This window comes from Pogoniulus pusillus, chromosome 12 (genome assembly GCF_015220805.1).
Source record: "Pogoniulus pusillus isolate bPogPus1 chromosome 12, bPogPus1.pri, whole genome shotgun sequence".
NCBI lineage: Eukaryota > Metazoa > Chordata > Aves > Piciformes > Lybiidae > Pogoniulus > Pogoniulus pusillus.
The window spans coordinates 983,980-999,859 of record NC_087275.1 but is presented as its reverse complement, the minus strand read 5'-3'; the positions used below and the strand labels follow the sequence as shown (position 1 = coordinate 999,859).

General features: G+C 43.8%; 1 protein-coding gene across 5 annotated transcripts in view; it reads right to left on the bottom strand.

Moving 5' to 3' along the window:
- The window catches only part of LOC135180060 (ephrin type-A receptor 6-like), a 552,362-nt gene that overhangs the window by 20,759 nt on the left and 515,723 nt on the right, over positions 1-15,880 (bottom strand). For all 5 annotated transcript variants that reach the window (XM_064152220.1, XM_064152215.1, XM_064152216.1 and 2 more), the window contains one exon: positions 2,770-2,919. In XM_064152220.1, the coding sequence (XP_064008290.1) occupies positions 2,770-2,919 (150 nt within the window). The remainder of the gene's footprint in view (positions 1-2,769; positions 2,920-15,880) is intronic.

The following is a 15,880-nucleotide window of genomic DNA, read 5'->3' as shown; positions in this document are numbered from 1 at the left end:
TGATAGTTTTTTAAATGAAAATCCCTCTCACATCCTTATCCCAAAATGAGTGATCATCTGTAACAAATAAACATACTTGAACAGCTGAATAACAGCCTAATATAAAACCATCTGTCTGGGAAGTCTTGTCAACACTTTGGAGCCAATGCAGAAGTAGTCCGGGCAGGTATGTGAGAGGTTGAGATGGATTGCCTGATACACTGCACATGGATTTTGATGGCAGGTGTGAAGACTGAGTACATCATTTTGATCTGTCACTGGCATACATCAAACAGGAGTGTGGTAGAAGGCAAACAAAACCCAACAAGCCCAAAAGCAAACCCCCTTTCCCCCTCCCTTTGGAGTTGGGGTTTTCAGCACAAAAACTAGACAATAGCCAGGTGCCTGCCAGTCTTTGTAAACAGAGGCTTGCCAGGGCTTGTTTTGGACGTGTCCTCTCCTCAGGTAAGCAAATACCATGGGGCTTACCTGTGCCTCGCTTTGTGTTATGCATGTGTATTTACTGTGTTTGGTCAAATTCTGTGCTATAGACTAAATGATCCTGTTTTTCTCTAGAGCCATTGGACGTTACCATCACTGACCAAGATTAAAATACAGAGTGTTTGGTGAACAGCTGTTATGAACTAGGCAAAATCAGTAATCTGTATTGATTTTGCTATCCAGGCAAAGATTGTTAATAACTATGAAAACAGTTTATTAACATTAATCTTGCCAGAAAACTTATTTACAAGGCTCTAAACACACGGTTTGGATATTTATACACACAGGGAACAGGAAAAATGAGAGCACTTTCATGACTAACAAATGCAAACATTATACTGGAAGAGAAGGTTCTTGCGGTCAATACACTGCTTGCGGTTAATTGTACTGCTTATCCACTAGGTGGACTCAGGGAGCTCCTTTCTGCTTATGGCAGAAGGCAATTAGTGATTTACAAGAGGCTTTAAGTATTTACTCACAAAAATTATCTCCCGATTTGCAGGACTAGCTACAGCTTCAGACAGTATCCAAATACTTTCAGAGAATTCTATTACTGTCTTGTCAGCTGCTGAGATTTCTGATTCATCCCAGGGTGCTGGGGAAAGGAGGCAGACAATCTCTGGCCTTATCCTGGCTTCTCTGGATGATCTGTGTTTCCCTTCTAGGGATCCTTGTCTTGGCAGGTGTAGGCAGGATGTCTTGCAATGTGCAGTCTCAGCACAGTGTCATGCTGGCTATGCAGGCTGATTGTGTGGTGGCATTTAGAGCCTGTTCCTGATAAACTCGAGGCAGTGGAGTTTCCAGGCAGTTCAGGATGCACTGGGGCAGTGAGCAATGGCAGCAGGAAGCAGCAGGCATGAATACAATGGCAGAGCACATTGTGTTACCCACTCATCTCTTTTTATCAATACAGCCCGAGCCTAGTGGGCCTTTGGACATAGATAAGCCAACCAGAGTGGCACTTTTCCAAGCTTGGCCATATTAGGTGAAGCCAGGGCTTTTGTTTTCCTTTCCCATGGTTGCTTCCCCCACCACAGAAGGAGAGGGAGCAGGTGAACATGTCTGGGCAAGCTGGGACATGTATAAGCCTATTTTGGCCCTTCCAAGCCTACCATGACAAAATCTTGCCTTGTTTGCCTGGAAAGCCTGAGAGCCTGTCATGCTGTAGCCTTTGCAGGTGAAAGCTGTTGAACTTGCCACAGCCTCTGCTTGCCGAACAGAAACTGCTCTCCCGAGCCACTAGTCCTGTGCACCGCTGCTCCTTAAAGGTCCATGCCACCTGCCTTTGCTTAGTGACCATAGAATCCCCTTGAGGCTAAACTGAATCTCTTTCCTAATCAGAATTACTATTTCTAGATTTCTGACTCTGCTTAAAGTGTTTAAACTGTTTTATATATACATTTTGTATAAATACCTAACTGCAACCAAATACCTGAATCTGTAAATAAGTTATGGCAAGATTTTTGCATTAATAAGGAATTAATGGATCTTAATGAACATAATTTCCTCAATAAATATTAATATTTCATAACAAAAAGAATTGGTGAAAATATAAATCATGATGGAGAAACAATATTTCTTCTGTGCTTCATTTCCTAGAACAAGACATCAATTTTATTATAAGCAAATGTGTTGGGTTTGTTGTTTTTTTTTTTTTTTTTCAATTAGGAAGTATTATTTGGCCACAACTTTTGCAGTAAGAAATCAGAGGAAAGCATAGCTTGTTTATGAGGGAGGACTATTGTCCTGCACTGTGTTAAGCCCATATGTAGTTTTTAAGGTAAACAGAATGCATTTAATTCTTGGGAAAATGAATTGGCAAATACGTTTCTCATGGCAGCTTAACACCCTGTATGCCTGTTGAAAAGCACTGTCAGACTGTACTGGAGATAATAGGATGACTTCACCATCAGAATAATTCCAGTATCACCTCATGTTTTGATTTATAGTTTAACTGAAAAGTGCAGCAACTTGCGTATCTGATGCTGAATCTCTGGGATTTGGATGAAAGTCACACATAGCCAGCATTAGAACCTGGCAAGCTCACTATTACTCTTTGTAGTATGCCTTTAATCCCCGAGAGAAAACTAGTCAAGGTTTTAGTTACAGAGGCCCAAATCTTTAGATTGCATAAATTAACTGTCACATTGAATTTGACAGTTATGCTGATTTAAATAAGTTGAGATTGCAGCCTAGAAAGTGAGTGAGATAGCAAAGCAGGGCAGGGAGTGACAATAATTTTGAAGAAACATTTCAGCAACTTGCAGATTAGTGCTGGGCAGTACTTACATCCTGGTTGGACATCTCCCAGTATGGTCTCTCACCATAGGACATCACCTCCCACATTACAATGCCGTAGCTCCACGCATCACTTGCAGAAGAGAACTTCCGGTAAGCTATCGCCTCAGGTGCAGTCCACCTTATGGGGATTTTTCCACCCTGGAGAACATGTTGAAAACTGGTCAGTATGACTAGAATACAGAATGGTTCTGTTGAGAACAAGAGTTCATCCAGGAGCTGCTGAGATTCTGCGTTCTGACCTCGGTCATTTTGCCGTGAGTGGACAGGAAGAAAGGTAAATTGTTTAGAACTAGATACAAAAGAGTTCTCCTTGGTACTGTAAGCCATGAAACTGCAGACAGCAAAACTTGCCTCAAAGAAGAGATGGTGTTTCAGATGATTCATGTTTGTTCAGTCATCTGATTAGTCAGAATCCAGCCTTTGCACTGGAAATATTCCAAGCCCAAAATTCCTGCTATGTTCACATGTAAACTCTTTTTCCTTAAACGAGATAGAAACATCTATAGCAGAAGCTGTGAAAGCATCATAACTGCAGGTTTCCTAGGATTTATTTTACTTTGATAATCTCCTTTCCTGTGCCCTTTATGCATCCAGGTAGATCACAAACCAAGCCTCTTAAGTGTTTCCGTAGAATATTTCATATTTCTGGTTTGCAGCTTTCATCTTAAACTCCAAGTGCTTCCACACAACACCCAGAACAAGCAAACCAAAACATGCAAGAAACCTGACTTATTCCAAGACCACAGTGTGGACAACTTCTCTGTCGTTAGTAATTTAAATCACTGAATCTCTTCTGTACTCCCATGAACAGTTTTTGTAAGAAAACTACTGTTCCATTTCAGAACAAAATATTACTTCTCCAGATATAGTTATCTTTTCCAAAGGAAACGTTTATTAGCATGCTTCATTTAGGCCTTTCATTAAGGAGAGAGGAAGAGCAGTATGCTTTAGCTGCCAGTAGATGGTAGAAGGAGGCAGTCAGTAGAAATGACCTCATTTAGAAAGAGTTACCTTCAGCAAGCAGTGAGATTCTGCTTAGCATTATGATTGTATTTGTGACAGAAGCAAAAGAAGAAATCATAGAATCACAGAATCAAGCAGGTTGGAAGAGAGCTCCAAGCTCAGCCAGCCCAACCTAGCACCCAGCCCTGGCCAAGCAACCAGACCATGGCACTAAGTGCCTCAGCCAGGCTTTTCTTAAACACCTCCAGGCACAGCGACTCCACCACCTCCCTGGGCAGCCCATTCCAATGCCAATCACTCTCTCTGACAACAACTTCCTAACAACATCCAGCCTAGACCTGCCCTGGCACAACTTGAGACTGTGTCCCCTTGTTCTGTTACTGCTTGCCTGGCAGCAGAGCCCAACCCCACCTGGCTACAACCTCCCTTCAGGGAGCTGTAGACAGCAATGAGCTCTGCCCTGAGCCTCCTCTGCTGCAGGCTGCACACCCCCAGCTCCCCAGCCTCCCTCAGATAGTTATGACAGTAGCCAAGATGTCATTTGTATGCTACATTTTTTTGCAGCTGCTTTTTTGAAGTCTTGCTGACTCAGTTCTGGTTGAAGTCAGTGGCAAACCATTTAATGATTTTAGAAGTAAGGTAAAAAATGATTATTTTCTATTTTTCCCCAAGAGCCTCCTCTACCACCTTCTATTAATGCAATAATCTGCTTGTCAAATGACTACTCTAGCATGTCAGAGGTGCAAGGGAATTTATGCCCCACCTACTGCTGTTTCTGAGCCCGTCCTAGCCAGCCCTACATGGTGTGATGCTTTGGGTCCCATCACAGACTCATAGAGTCATAGAATCAAGCAGGTTGGAAGAGACCTCTGAGATCATCCAGTTCAACCTATCACCCAGCCCTATCCAAGCAACTAGACCATGGAACTAAGTGCCTCATCCAGTCTTCTCTTGAACACCTCCAGGGATGGCAACTCCTGGTGTGATTGTTCCACTTGGGAAGCAATTACAAGCACTTTTGGATATCAAAATGAAGAAATAAGGTGAAAATTTAGATTTGTGTAAGACATTCTCCAAGGAAAGGCCAGCTTAATTTCTCATCTCATCTTGTGCTAGTTTGAGGCTAACTGGAATATTTTAATGAGAGAAATTAGTTCATTGCTTGTGAAAAGAAAAAAGTGTTGATGTCTATATCATCCATAAGTTTGCTAAGTGGGATAAAAAGTGAAAACATAGATAATGTCCAGCCATTTTTCTCTTGGGGCATTGTCCCGTTTGCTTCTCTCTGTCTGGACTCTGTGCCGCTTGATCTAATCACCTCTCCTAATCCTCACCTGCTCTGACACCTCACCTCTGATTTCAGCAACTAATCACATCAGCTAGGGGTTTCCTCTTTGCTTATGTGTGACTTTCTGAGATGGAAGGAGTTGGAAACAGAGAAAGGGGGGCAGTTGGCCTTGACCCTTCTGGGCAAGTTGTTTCATCCCAGAGGGCTATCAAGAGTTCTGTCTTATTTCCAACTTGTAACCAGTTGTAAATACTTGTATATGTTGTGTATTGTGTGCTTGTAAATTATACAGTGCTGTAAATACAGCTTCAGCTTACTTCCAAAGCCCTCTGAGTTAGTCTGGGTAATTTCAAGTAGTGTGTGTGGGGAAGGTTCCAACCCATTGCGCATCTCTTCCACAGGAAATAGTTAAACTTTGTGGTGGCAGTCCAAAAACAGGCCCACTTTGAGTCCAGTCCTGATCTCCTGCTCCCCCTTCCCCTTCCAGACTGGGGAGAGATGTAGGAAAAAGGGCAGAGGAGAAGGCGACACTGAGTCTAAGGACCAGGGCTCCCCCAGGCTTGTTTTCCTCTCCTTTACACCCTGTGGTAAACAAGGTGCATGCACTTGGCTTGTCCCTGCCTTGTGCCAGGCCTATGTTTTCCCAAATTTGGGTAAAGCAAGCTCATGGCTTCACCTGATTTGCTCAGGTCTGGCAAGGTGCCATTCTGATTGGTTAATCTCATTTTCCCATTGGCTCAATTAAGACTCAGGAAATTGATAAAAGTAGGCCAGAAGTTGTAAACAACTCAGCACACCTCACCTTGCTTTGCCTTGCCAAGCTTTGCCTTGTTGCCTTGAGGACCAGGAAGCCTTGCTGCTTAATACCCAGCCTTGCTACCTCATCTGCCTGGAAGCTTCCATAGAATGGTTTAGGTTGGAGGGAACCTCAAAACTCATCCAGTTCCAACCCCCCCCCCACAGGCAGGGACACTTCCTACTAGAACAGGTCACTCAAGGCCTCATCCAACCTGGCCTTGAACACTGCCAGGGAGGGAGCAGCCACAGCCTCCCTGGGCAACCTGTGCCAGTGTCTCACCACCCTCACTGCAAACAACTTCTCCCTAACATCCAGTTTAAATCTCCCCTCTGCCACTTGAAATGCATTACAAGGCCTTGTCAATAGTCCCTCCTCAGCCATTGTAAATATTTCAGAGGTTTTGCTTCCCTTTGTCATCAGAGATAGCAGAAAAGAAGTGATTTTTCCTGTGCCTTTGAACGTGAACAGCCTTGAATTCTCTTAAGCGCCTGCTCTCCATTCTCATTTTCACACTCAATGAGCCACTACTGTTTCGGCCCAAAAGGGATCACACAGGAAAGTTGTATCCTGAAACTAGTTTTAAGGCCTAATCAGATTCATTCAAACCCATTTATACTTAGCCAAGAGTCACAAATCTAACTGCAAATTCTTATCATAGAATCATAGAACCAAGCAGGTTGGAAGAGAGCTCCAAGCTCAGCCAGCCCAACCTAGCACCCAGCCCTGGCCAACCAACCAGACCATGGCACTAAGTGCCCCAGCCAGGCTTGGCTTCAACACCTCCAGGGACAGTGACTCCACCACCTCCCTGGGCAGCCCATTCCAATGCAAATCACTCTCTCTGGTGCCAACTTCCTCCTAACATCCAGCCTAGACCTTCCCTGGCAAAACAGGAGAATGTGTCCCCTTCTTCTGTTGCTTGGTGCCTGGCAGAAGAGACCAATCCCACCTGGATAAATCTTTCAGGAGCTGTATCCCACCAAAATACTACTGCAACCAGGTTCTGAGATAAAGTACCAAATTGTGTTACCCAGTTTGCTTAGAAGATTTGTAATGGAACTATGAAAGTGAGTCATGAATATTAATAACACCATTAAATATTGTTTATTTATACAAATATTATTTCCTTAACTTATGTATAGGGTCTTTTGTGCTTGGTTGTGCAAACAGATTACAGAATGCATACAGTGCAGAATGTATACAATTTCAGACTATTCAAGAGAGATGTTGAGGTGCTGGAAGGTGTCCAGAGAAGGGCAGCAAGGCTGGGGAGGGGCCTGGAGCAGAGCTCTGTGAGGAGAGGCTGAGGGAGCTGGGGGGGTGCAGCCTGCAGAAGAGGAGGCTCAGGGCAGACCTCATTGCTGTCTGCAGCTACCTGCAGGGAGGCTGTAGCCAGGTGGGGTTGGGCTCTTCTGCCAGGTAACCAGCAACAGAAGAAGGGGACAGAGTCTCAAGTTGTGCCAGGGGAGGTCTGGGCTGGGCGTCAGGAGGAAGTTGTTGTCAGAGAGAGTGATTGGCATTGGAATGGGCTGCCCAGGGAGGTGTTGAAGCCAAGCCTGGCTGGGGCACTTAGTGCCATGGTCTAGTAGATTGGCCAGGCTGGGTGCTAGGTTGCACTGGCTGAGCTTTGAGCTCTCTTCCAACCTGCTTGGTTCTATGATTCTATGATAAGAATTTGCAGTTAGATTTGTGACTCTTGGCTAAGTATAAATGGGTTTGAATGAATCTGATTAGGCCTTACAACTAGTTTCAGGATACAACTTTCCTGTGTGATCCCTTTTGGGTCGAAACAGTAGTGGCTCATTGAGTGTGAAAATGAGAATGGAGAACAGGCGCTTAAGAGAATTCAAGGCTGTTCACGTTCAAAGGCACAGGATGTATTCAGTACTGTAAGAGAAATCACTTCTTTTCTGTTATCTCTGATGACAAAGTGAAGCAAAACCTCTGAAATATTTACAAGGATTCATCTTTTGTATGAAGATATTTTATTCATGAAAGTGTAGATTTCAATACTTAACTGTTTGCAGCAGTGTTGGTTTATTTATTTACTAGCCATTGGAGAAGCAGGGAGTGGAATATGACTACCTTAAGAGATATAGGTGACTGCATAGTAGTGATAGCTGCTCATGCATAATAAAATAGCACATTATGGTTAGAATAGCTGAAAGTAGATTTCTTGCCTCTGATTAGAGCAATAAACTGTGCCAGTGATACTGTGCATGCCTTTTTGCATTTGGATCTAACAGGGGAAGAAATAACTGCCAGGCAGTTTACACAGTGCCTCACCTCTGCAGTAGCGCAATTTGCACATCATACACATCCCACCGTTGTAGCAATGAAACCTGTCACAGCTCCCTGATCAGAAAGCCACTATGCAAGCCCGGTTTTGCTTTCAGCTTGCTCTCTCGTTATGGGGGGCTAGGGAAAGGGGCAGAAAGAGTGTTGCAAGCTGAATTCTATTTCTGCCTGATCTCATGCATTAAGAATGATAGCAGGGAGAAGCTAGTCTTATTTTCAGACTGAAAAGACCACTAAGACTGCTATCAAAATGATTAGAAGTCAGCCTTTCTTCCTTACGCTGCCAGCTGAATAGCATCTACCTCATCATTCTTTCCTTGGCTGTAATTGAATAAGCAAGATCACAGATCATAGGCTCACAGGATGTCAGGGGGTGGAAGGGACCCAAAGAGATCATCGAGTCCATACAGACTACCTCCACAGCCTGTCCCACATTCAGCAGGCAGGAACCTGCTTGTAAAAGGAGATGAGTTGGTCAGGCAGGACCTGCAAGGATCGCAACTAAAATGCCAACTCTTTTTCAAGTTTGGAACAAGAAAACCTGCTTATGATCTCTTATGTGAAGAGACTCTGGTGAGGCAACAGACACTGACATGACCTGTTGTTCAAGGGCCACAAAGTCTCACTCTGCATTTTTGCTACCCAGCTTTTTTTAAATTTATTTTACATGTTGCCACACATTAAAACACCAAACAACACCGGAAACCAGCAAGAACCCAAGGGGCTTTACAGTTTCTTTACTCAGATAGTTAAACACATGTCCCAGCTGAATGATGTAACAGGCAGTTATGGCACACTGTTCTACCAAGCTGAAGCTCAGGATATATCAGCAACCTCAAAATGCTTAATGTGGAAAATGACAGAGAGGGTCCCCAGTTGAAGAGGGACAGGGATCTGCTGGAGAGGGTGCAGTGAAGGGCTACAGGGATGATTGAGGGGCTGGAGCACTGCCTGATGAGGAGAGAGAGAGGGACCTGGGGCTGCTTGGTCTGGAGAAGACTGAGAGGTGATTTAATCAATGTTTATAAACATATGAGGGCTGGGGGTCAGGAGGGGGGGACAGGCTCTGCTCACTGTCCCCTGGGATAGGACAAAGAGCAATGGGTGTAAGCTGCAGCACAGGAGGTTCCAGCTCAACACAAGGGGGAACTTCTTTACTGTAAGGGTCCCAGAGCACTGGCACAGGCTGCCCAGAGACGTTATGGAGTCTCCTTCTCTGGTGCCCTTCAAGGCCTGTCTGGATGAGTTCCTGTGTGACCTGAGTTAGATTGTGTGGTCCTGCTCTGGCAGAGGGGTTGGACTCAATGATCTGTTTGGGTCCCTTCCAACACCTGACATCCTGTGAGCCTGTGATCCTGTGATACAGAAGCAAAGAAGGATGTGCAGAACTTCTGGCATGGCCTGATAGCTAAAGTGAGGGGTGACCCCACTGAGAGCCATAGACATAAGACTGAAGGTAAGATGTATGAATAAGGCTGACATTAATAAAATCTTTAGTTATTAATATAAAGAATTCTTGCTGAACTTATTTACAGGGTCGTTGTGCTTGGTTGTGCAAGATATGTACAGGATATATACAGTACACAGGCAGCAGGAAACCATCTTAAACAATTTAAGCAAAACTGGAAAATGCAAAATGATTTAAATGAGCAAAGATAACTGGCAGTGCAATTGCCACTTTGATAAAGGAAATCAAGGAGTCCTGGTAAAGGGCCTGTTCCAGAGTGTTCTTGGGGCCAGGCTCTCACACATGGGTACCCCACCTCTGGGTACAGTTTCAGCACTTTATTAGAGCTTAAACACTAAAACCATAGCAAGAAAGGTATACTGGAAACCACAGTGCCTATGGCTCACCTGCTACAGCCCCAGGGAGAAACTCCAGTGCTAAGACATGACAAACAACCCTGAGTAGCTCTATCGACCGAAGGGCAGGCTGCACTCACCCTATGCCCCTGGCCAGCAGAGCTCCCGAGATGCGCAGCCAGCAGAGCTGGGCAGCTGCCGGCTCAGCAGGGAGGTGTCCCCAGCGGGAACCGCACCAGCACGGCGGCCAAACTGGTGCCGCTCCAGCTCCCCTGCCCACGCTCTGGGTTTAGATGTGTTCAGAATTCTGTGACCTGTGTCCAGTGCATCCCAGAATTCTGAACCAAGGAGAGCCAAACTCCTCCTTTATTTTGGAATCTGTTCTCTCCCATCTTTCCCTACTGCTCATGCACACACCTGCAAGCCCTGCTTCCCCCACATCTTTGGTAACCTAGTGATTATCTGCTGCTTGTAACTTCTGGTCACACACAAACCAACTCTTGCCTCTTACAGGGCCTTACAGAGCAGATGCACATTTTGAGGATGTCTGTAGCAAACCATAAAATACCAAATTTTGTAGAAATGTTTCTTTATAGTAGTCAGTTGATAATATGCAAACCTAAACAGCAACTGCTGCAGAAGTGTCTGCAGCTACTAGTTGGAGATCTGTGATATGCAACCCTGTAAAGGCGCAGGCCTGCAGTGACTAAGGAAAGCAGGAGGGAGATAAAGGAGAAGCAGAGATATCCTGACATCAGCAGCAAAGAGGGGCCTGCTGACCAGAGATGAAAAGAACCCTGTGAGGAAAACTGCTCTTGTTCATCTCAGATAGCTGGTGGGGGGATTGGAACTGGGGCAGAGAATGGAAAGACGCCTATGTTAATGAACTCCAAGAAATAATTGTAGCAACCCTACCTCTTACTGTGAATATGTATGCCCTTGTAGCACAAACTGCAGCTTGGGCCAGCGTGGGGTGTGCAGGATTGATGGAGTGGTCTTGCCTGCACCCAGCACTGTAGTAAAATATACCTGCTTCATAACTCTGCATGAGTTTTGGGGACCGTTTCACAGGTCAGTTTGCCCACTGCGGGGGAGGCTTGACAGGCTCCTTGCTGCCAAATGAGACCCTTCACACAAGGTACAGAGTTAAGCAGAAGGCCTTTTGCAGAGAGGCTTTAGAGAAATTACTTACGGATTTAGTAGCTCCAGAATCTTTCCAGGGAGCAGTGCTTATAATCCAGAGTGTGGTACATCTTGTACCAGGTTTAAAGCTAGGAGGAGTCAGAATTTAGAATCTCCCAATGATAATTTAGAGCTATTCAGTATTATCAACAGTCTCCTCTACTGCTCTACATGGTAAGATGACAAAACTGCCCTGAAAAGGCATTTCAGAATTTGCTCTCATTATGCCAAATTCCAGTCAGTTCCACCAGTCTCTCAGTTCCCTCTGAAGTGAAATGAACAAACCTTCTTAATTTTCAAAAAGACTAGGTTTGCTTTTAATCTCTAGGAAAATATTTGCTTTTCTTTCAAATTTCCTGATAAATGATGCTGAACTCAAATATGGAACTTGATTTCCCACCCCCAGGTTAGCTATCCAGTTCTTTAGAACAAGTTATTTATGACTGGATACATTGATTTAGGGGAATATTAACCCCTACAGTACACATCTACTTGTGTCTTCTAAAAGGGGAAAACCTGCTGATTGCTGAAAATGCTCAGCAGTTAAGATAATTGGCAGCACTAAACCAGCCAAGATGAAGTGTCTGTCCACAGCTAATCAGAACACTTCATACCAACTAGAGTTAGCATTAGGGGTATAGCAGGATGCTTCTCTGAAACACTCCACCCAACCTGCCGTTTTGTCTTTTTAAAGGTCATCAGTAAGAAGAATTGAACGGCAGTAAATATACACACTAAACCTCCAGAAGGACAGATAAACCCTACTCTATTGGCTTCTAGTTAAAAAAATAAAGAATTAAACTCTAAGGTTATTTTGCTAAAAATAGCAGATTTATGAAACCAGGAATGCTCTCTAAGGCAGCTGTGATTCTCCTAAGTAGTAAGAGTATTTCCATTGAACCAAAACACTTCTATGTGCAGTACCTTACCTGTTCTGAGGCACTGTTCATAGAATCATAGATGTATCCTGAAACTAGTAAGGCCAAAGCAGATTCATTCAAACTCATTTATATTTAGCCAAGAGTCACAAATCTAACTGCAAATTCTTATCATAGAATCAAGCAGGTTGGAAGAGAGCTCCAAGCTCAGCCAGTCCATCCTAGCACCCAGCCCTGGCCAAGCAATCAGACCATGGCACTAAGTGCCCCAGCCAGGCTTGGCTCCAACACCTCCAGGGACAGTGACTCCACCACCTCCCTGGGCAGCCCATTCCAATGCCAATCACTCTCTCTGCCAACAACTTCCTCCTAACATCCAGCCCAGACCTCCCCTGCCACAACTTGAGACTGTGTCCCCTTGTTCTGTAAGAAGAAACATGGCATATGAGGGATGTAATTATTCTCTGGCATCAGACTTGCTATACAGCCTCTAAGCAGTGATGACTTTTGCATTACACTTCTGAATTCAGCAAAAGCCTTCATCAAAGGACCTGAAATGTATTTTGACCTTTTAGAGTGTCTCTACAGATTTTTAAAAAAGGTCACAATGTTTATTTCACAAAAACATCTACCTACTTCTGAATGATGAAACATGGGGAGGTTGCTGTTTGTGTTGTGGTGGGGTTTTGTGGCTTTTCAAATCTAGCAAGGTTAATTTGTTGGAGTTATCTTGGCAAATAACAAATCTTTTTAACCACAAATTTGCCAAGAGACAGCCACTGAAATAATTTCTAGCATCCAGGCATCACTTAAATTAAACTTACACCTCAGGCTCAGTTATGGAAAGGCTGGATGAACTCCTGCCTTCAGGCAGAGATGCACAAGAATCCCGTGTTTGCATGGCCAGCGTGCGTAACACGGAGGTGCAGTTTCTGCAGCGCAGCCTTTTGCGGTGCTCTATGGTGCTTTTGGTGCTATAATGAAGCATACGTGGTGGGTCTTTCCTTTTCTCAGTCATCTCAGTTACATTGGGGCACTGCAACCTGAATATATGCCCACACACAGAGAGAAATTCATTGGATTCCCAAAGGTCTGGTGGACAGGTAAAACAATACACATTTCAACACCACCTCTTTGGAACAGCTTGTCCAAAGAAGCTGTGGAAGCCTCATGCCTGGAAATATTCAAGGCCCGTCTGGATGGGGCTCTGGGCAATCTGATCTAGTAGAAAGTACTCTGCCCACAGCAGGGGTGTTGGAACTAGACCTTGTGGTCCCTTCCAGCCCTGACAATTCCATGACTCTGACAGGCAGCTCTGACACAGCTGTGCTCACAGCATCTGAAGATAAACTCTTTCAGATAGTAGCGCTGGGGAAGAGGGAGTAAATCAAAGCCATTCAGCAGAACTTAATGACATTTTAGGAAAAAACATTTTTCCCCTTTATGCATAAATAGTTGATAATTTATATGTTTGCTTCCTTTGATTTCTGGCTTATGACCTTTTATACTTATGGAAGTTAAAGTCAAGTGATTTTGATGTCAATGAAACATGAAGTTCTGGAATACTGATACATGGTTTTTGCTCCCTAGTTTTAAGATCCTCTGTGTAAACTGCTAAAGTTAAATCCTGCCTTCAGAAGCAGAAATTTATACTGCTCCAAGAGCCACAATGAAAACCAAAACCCCACCCATTGTCACATGCACAGAGAAGTGGGTGGATTTTATAGCACATGCATCCCTCCGTTTCTTGTTTTGCTGTTGACTTGAAAAATTCTGGAGTGGATTAGTGATCACTCTCAGTAATTTCCAACAATCTGCAGGCTCTCCTTAGTTTCAGTGAGAGAACTAGGGAAAAAACTGAGTCTTGCAGAGGGATGGGCATCATAGCTATGTCTACTAAAAGCAGTGGTATCAAGATGAAAAATTTGTCAGGCAATCTCAATGTCCACCTGTACTAGTTTGAAGCTAGCTGGAATATTTTGGTGAGAAGAATCAGATGCTAGGCTGTGAAAAGGAAACACTGGTGATGTCTGCTGCACTCATAGGCTTGCTGAGATGGATAAGAACAAGAACATAAATATAGATAACAGAGTTGCTCTCTGGCTCTGGCTGCCTGCACTTTTCTCTCTCTAACCTGCTGTCTGTGTAACTAATCCTTCTGCTTCCTAACCCCCCTGGCTGACCCTCCAAACTCACTTTGAACATAAGGCAAAGTCTGGGATAAGGTAGAGGGGTGGAAAGGAGGTGGAAGGGTGGTTGGGAGCCCCTCCTGGGCACTCTGGTTTCCGGGAGGGCTGTTGTGTTTCTGTATTACTTTTTAACTTGTCTATTTCTGTCTCTAGCTGTAACTATTGTAAATACCTGCTTGTATCTTTGAATATAAAGCTTCATTCCTTAATTTCCAGCTTGGCTGAGTCTAGTCTGGGTGATTACATGGGGGGTGGGGGTGGGGGTGTTGGCAGGTAACACCCAAACGATCACACCACCAAAAACAACACTGAAGAGTTAGCAATTTCCAGAACACTGTTTGGTGTATCTCAGACACAGGAGAGCTCACCGATTGCAGTCTTGAGGCTGTGCTCTGGAAGTTATCTAGATGAGCCACCTATCCTCCTCAACCAATTTTCACACTTTCTGGCATACTCTGAAACTATCTTCACATCTAGGACATCAATATCTCTACTGGATGTATTCTTATGACTAAAGAAAGGTAGATAAAAATCTATTAAAAGGAAAAAAATCATATTTACAAATGCATTATTTTCTTTCTAGAGTAAGCCATAGCATTCAGAAAGGGAGCCCTCATGGCTCTTTGTTCTGGCCTTTTTGTGCAGCTCTCCACAGGATGTACATAGGATACTGTCTCAAGAATGTGGTAATTCTCTTGGTCATCACATGTGGAGTCCAGGTACTTGAATTGTTCTCTGGACCCTCATATTTTAGTGTCTTCACGAAATGCTTTTCTCTTCACATCCATCTGTGTTTTGCTATGATGTGCTGCAAGTGCTATTCAGTTAGGGAACTTTTGCTGTTTCCTAAATATGAGTGGATGCTAGAGATCATAGAATCATAGAATCGAGATCTCCAGCTTTTTAATATATCTGCTGCTGCTTCTACTGATTTGTCCTGACTGGAAAAAAAAAAAGGTAGTTCTCCAGTCTTAATCTGTCTGGGGTCGCAGAATTCAATGAAACATCTTCTCGTTCCATGGCTTTAGGCATAATTGTTGTTAGTGGCAGTAACTCACTCCTTTTCACTTTCTCTGTTTACAAAGGAATAAATTTGTAGCTGCCTTTCTAGCCATCCCCAGGTAAATAGATGCTTCCTTGCGTTCCCCAAACTATTTTTCTGAAGACAGTGTTTTACTGTCCAGGTTTGCTTTGGGATGTGGGAGTTCTCAACACCTCCTTTGTCTAAATGAAGTTGTTGATGGTCTTTCTAGCCCTCTCTCCCCATTTTATCCCCCATTATTTGAACTCAAATAAACAAACAAAACCAAGAGTAAAGGAAAAAAAGAAGTTTCAACTTCTCACAGCTGTGTGGGATGAAAGGAAGCAATGAACTGATCAGTTTTAAAGCCATGACATTATATTGCACATTTGGTCTTTTTAAAGTGCTTCAAAAATCTATCCATTGTTTGAGGTTTTGAGGAATGGAATATGGACAATTGCTGCTGCATCCCAAAAATAGGCATGAGGACAGTAAAATTGTTTTATTTTGGCATTTGAGGGTTAAAAAACAAAGGCTTGAAACTGCCTGCTTTAGATTCCTGGTGATCACAGCAAATGTACCACCTGAAAATCTTGAGTCAGAAAGCCAGGCTTGGTTTTATATTGTTCCCCGGTGGTCTTCCAATGACATAAAAGCCTATGAAGCATTTGTTTGAGG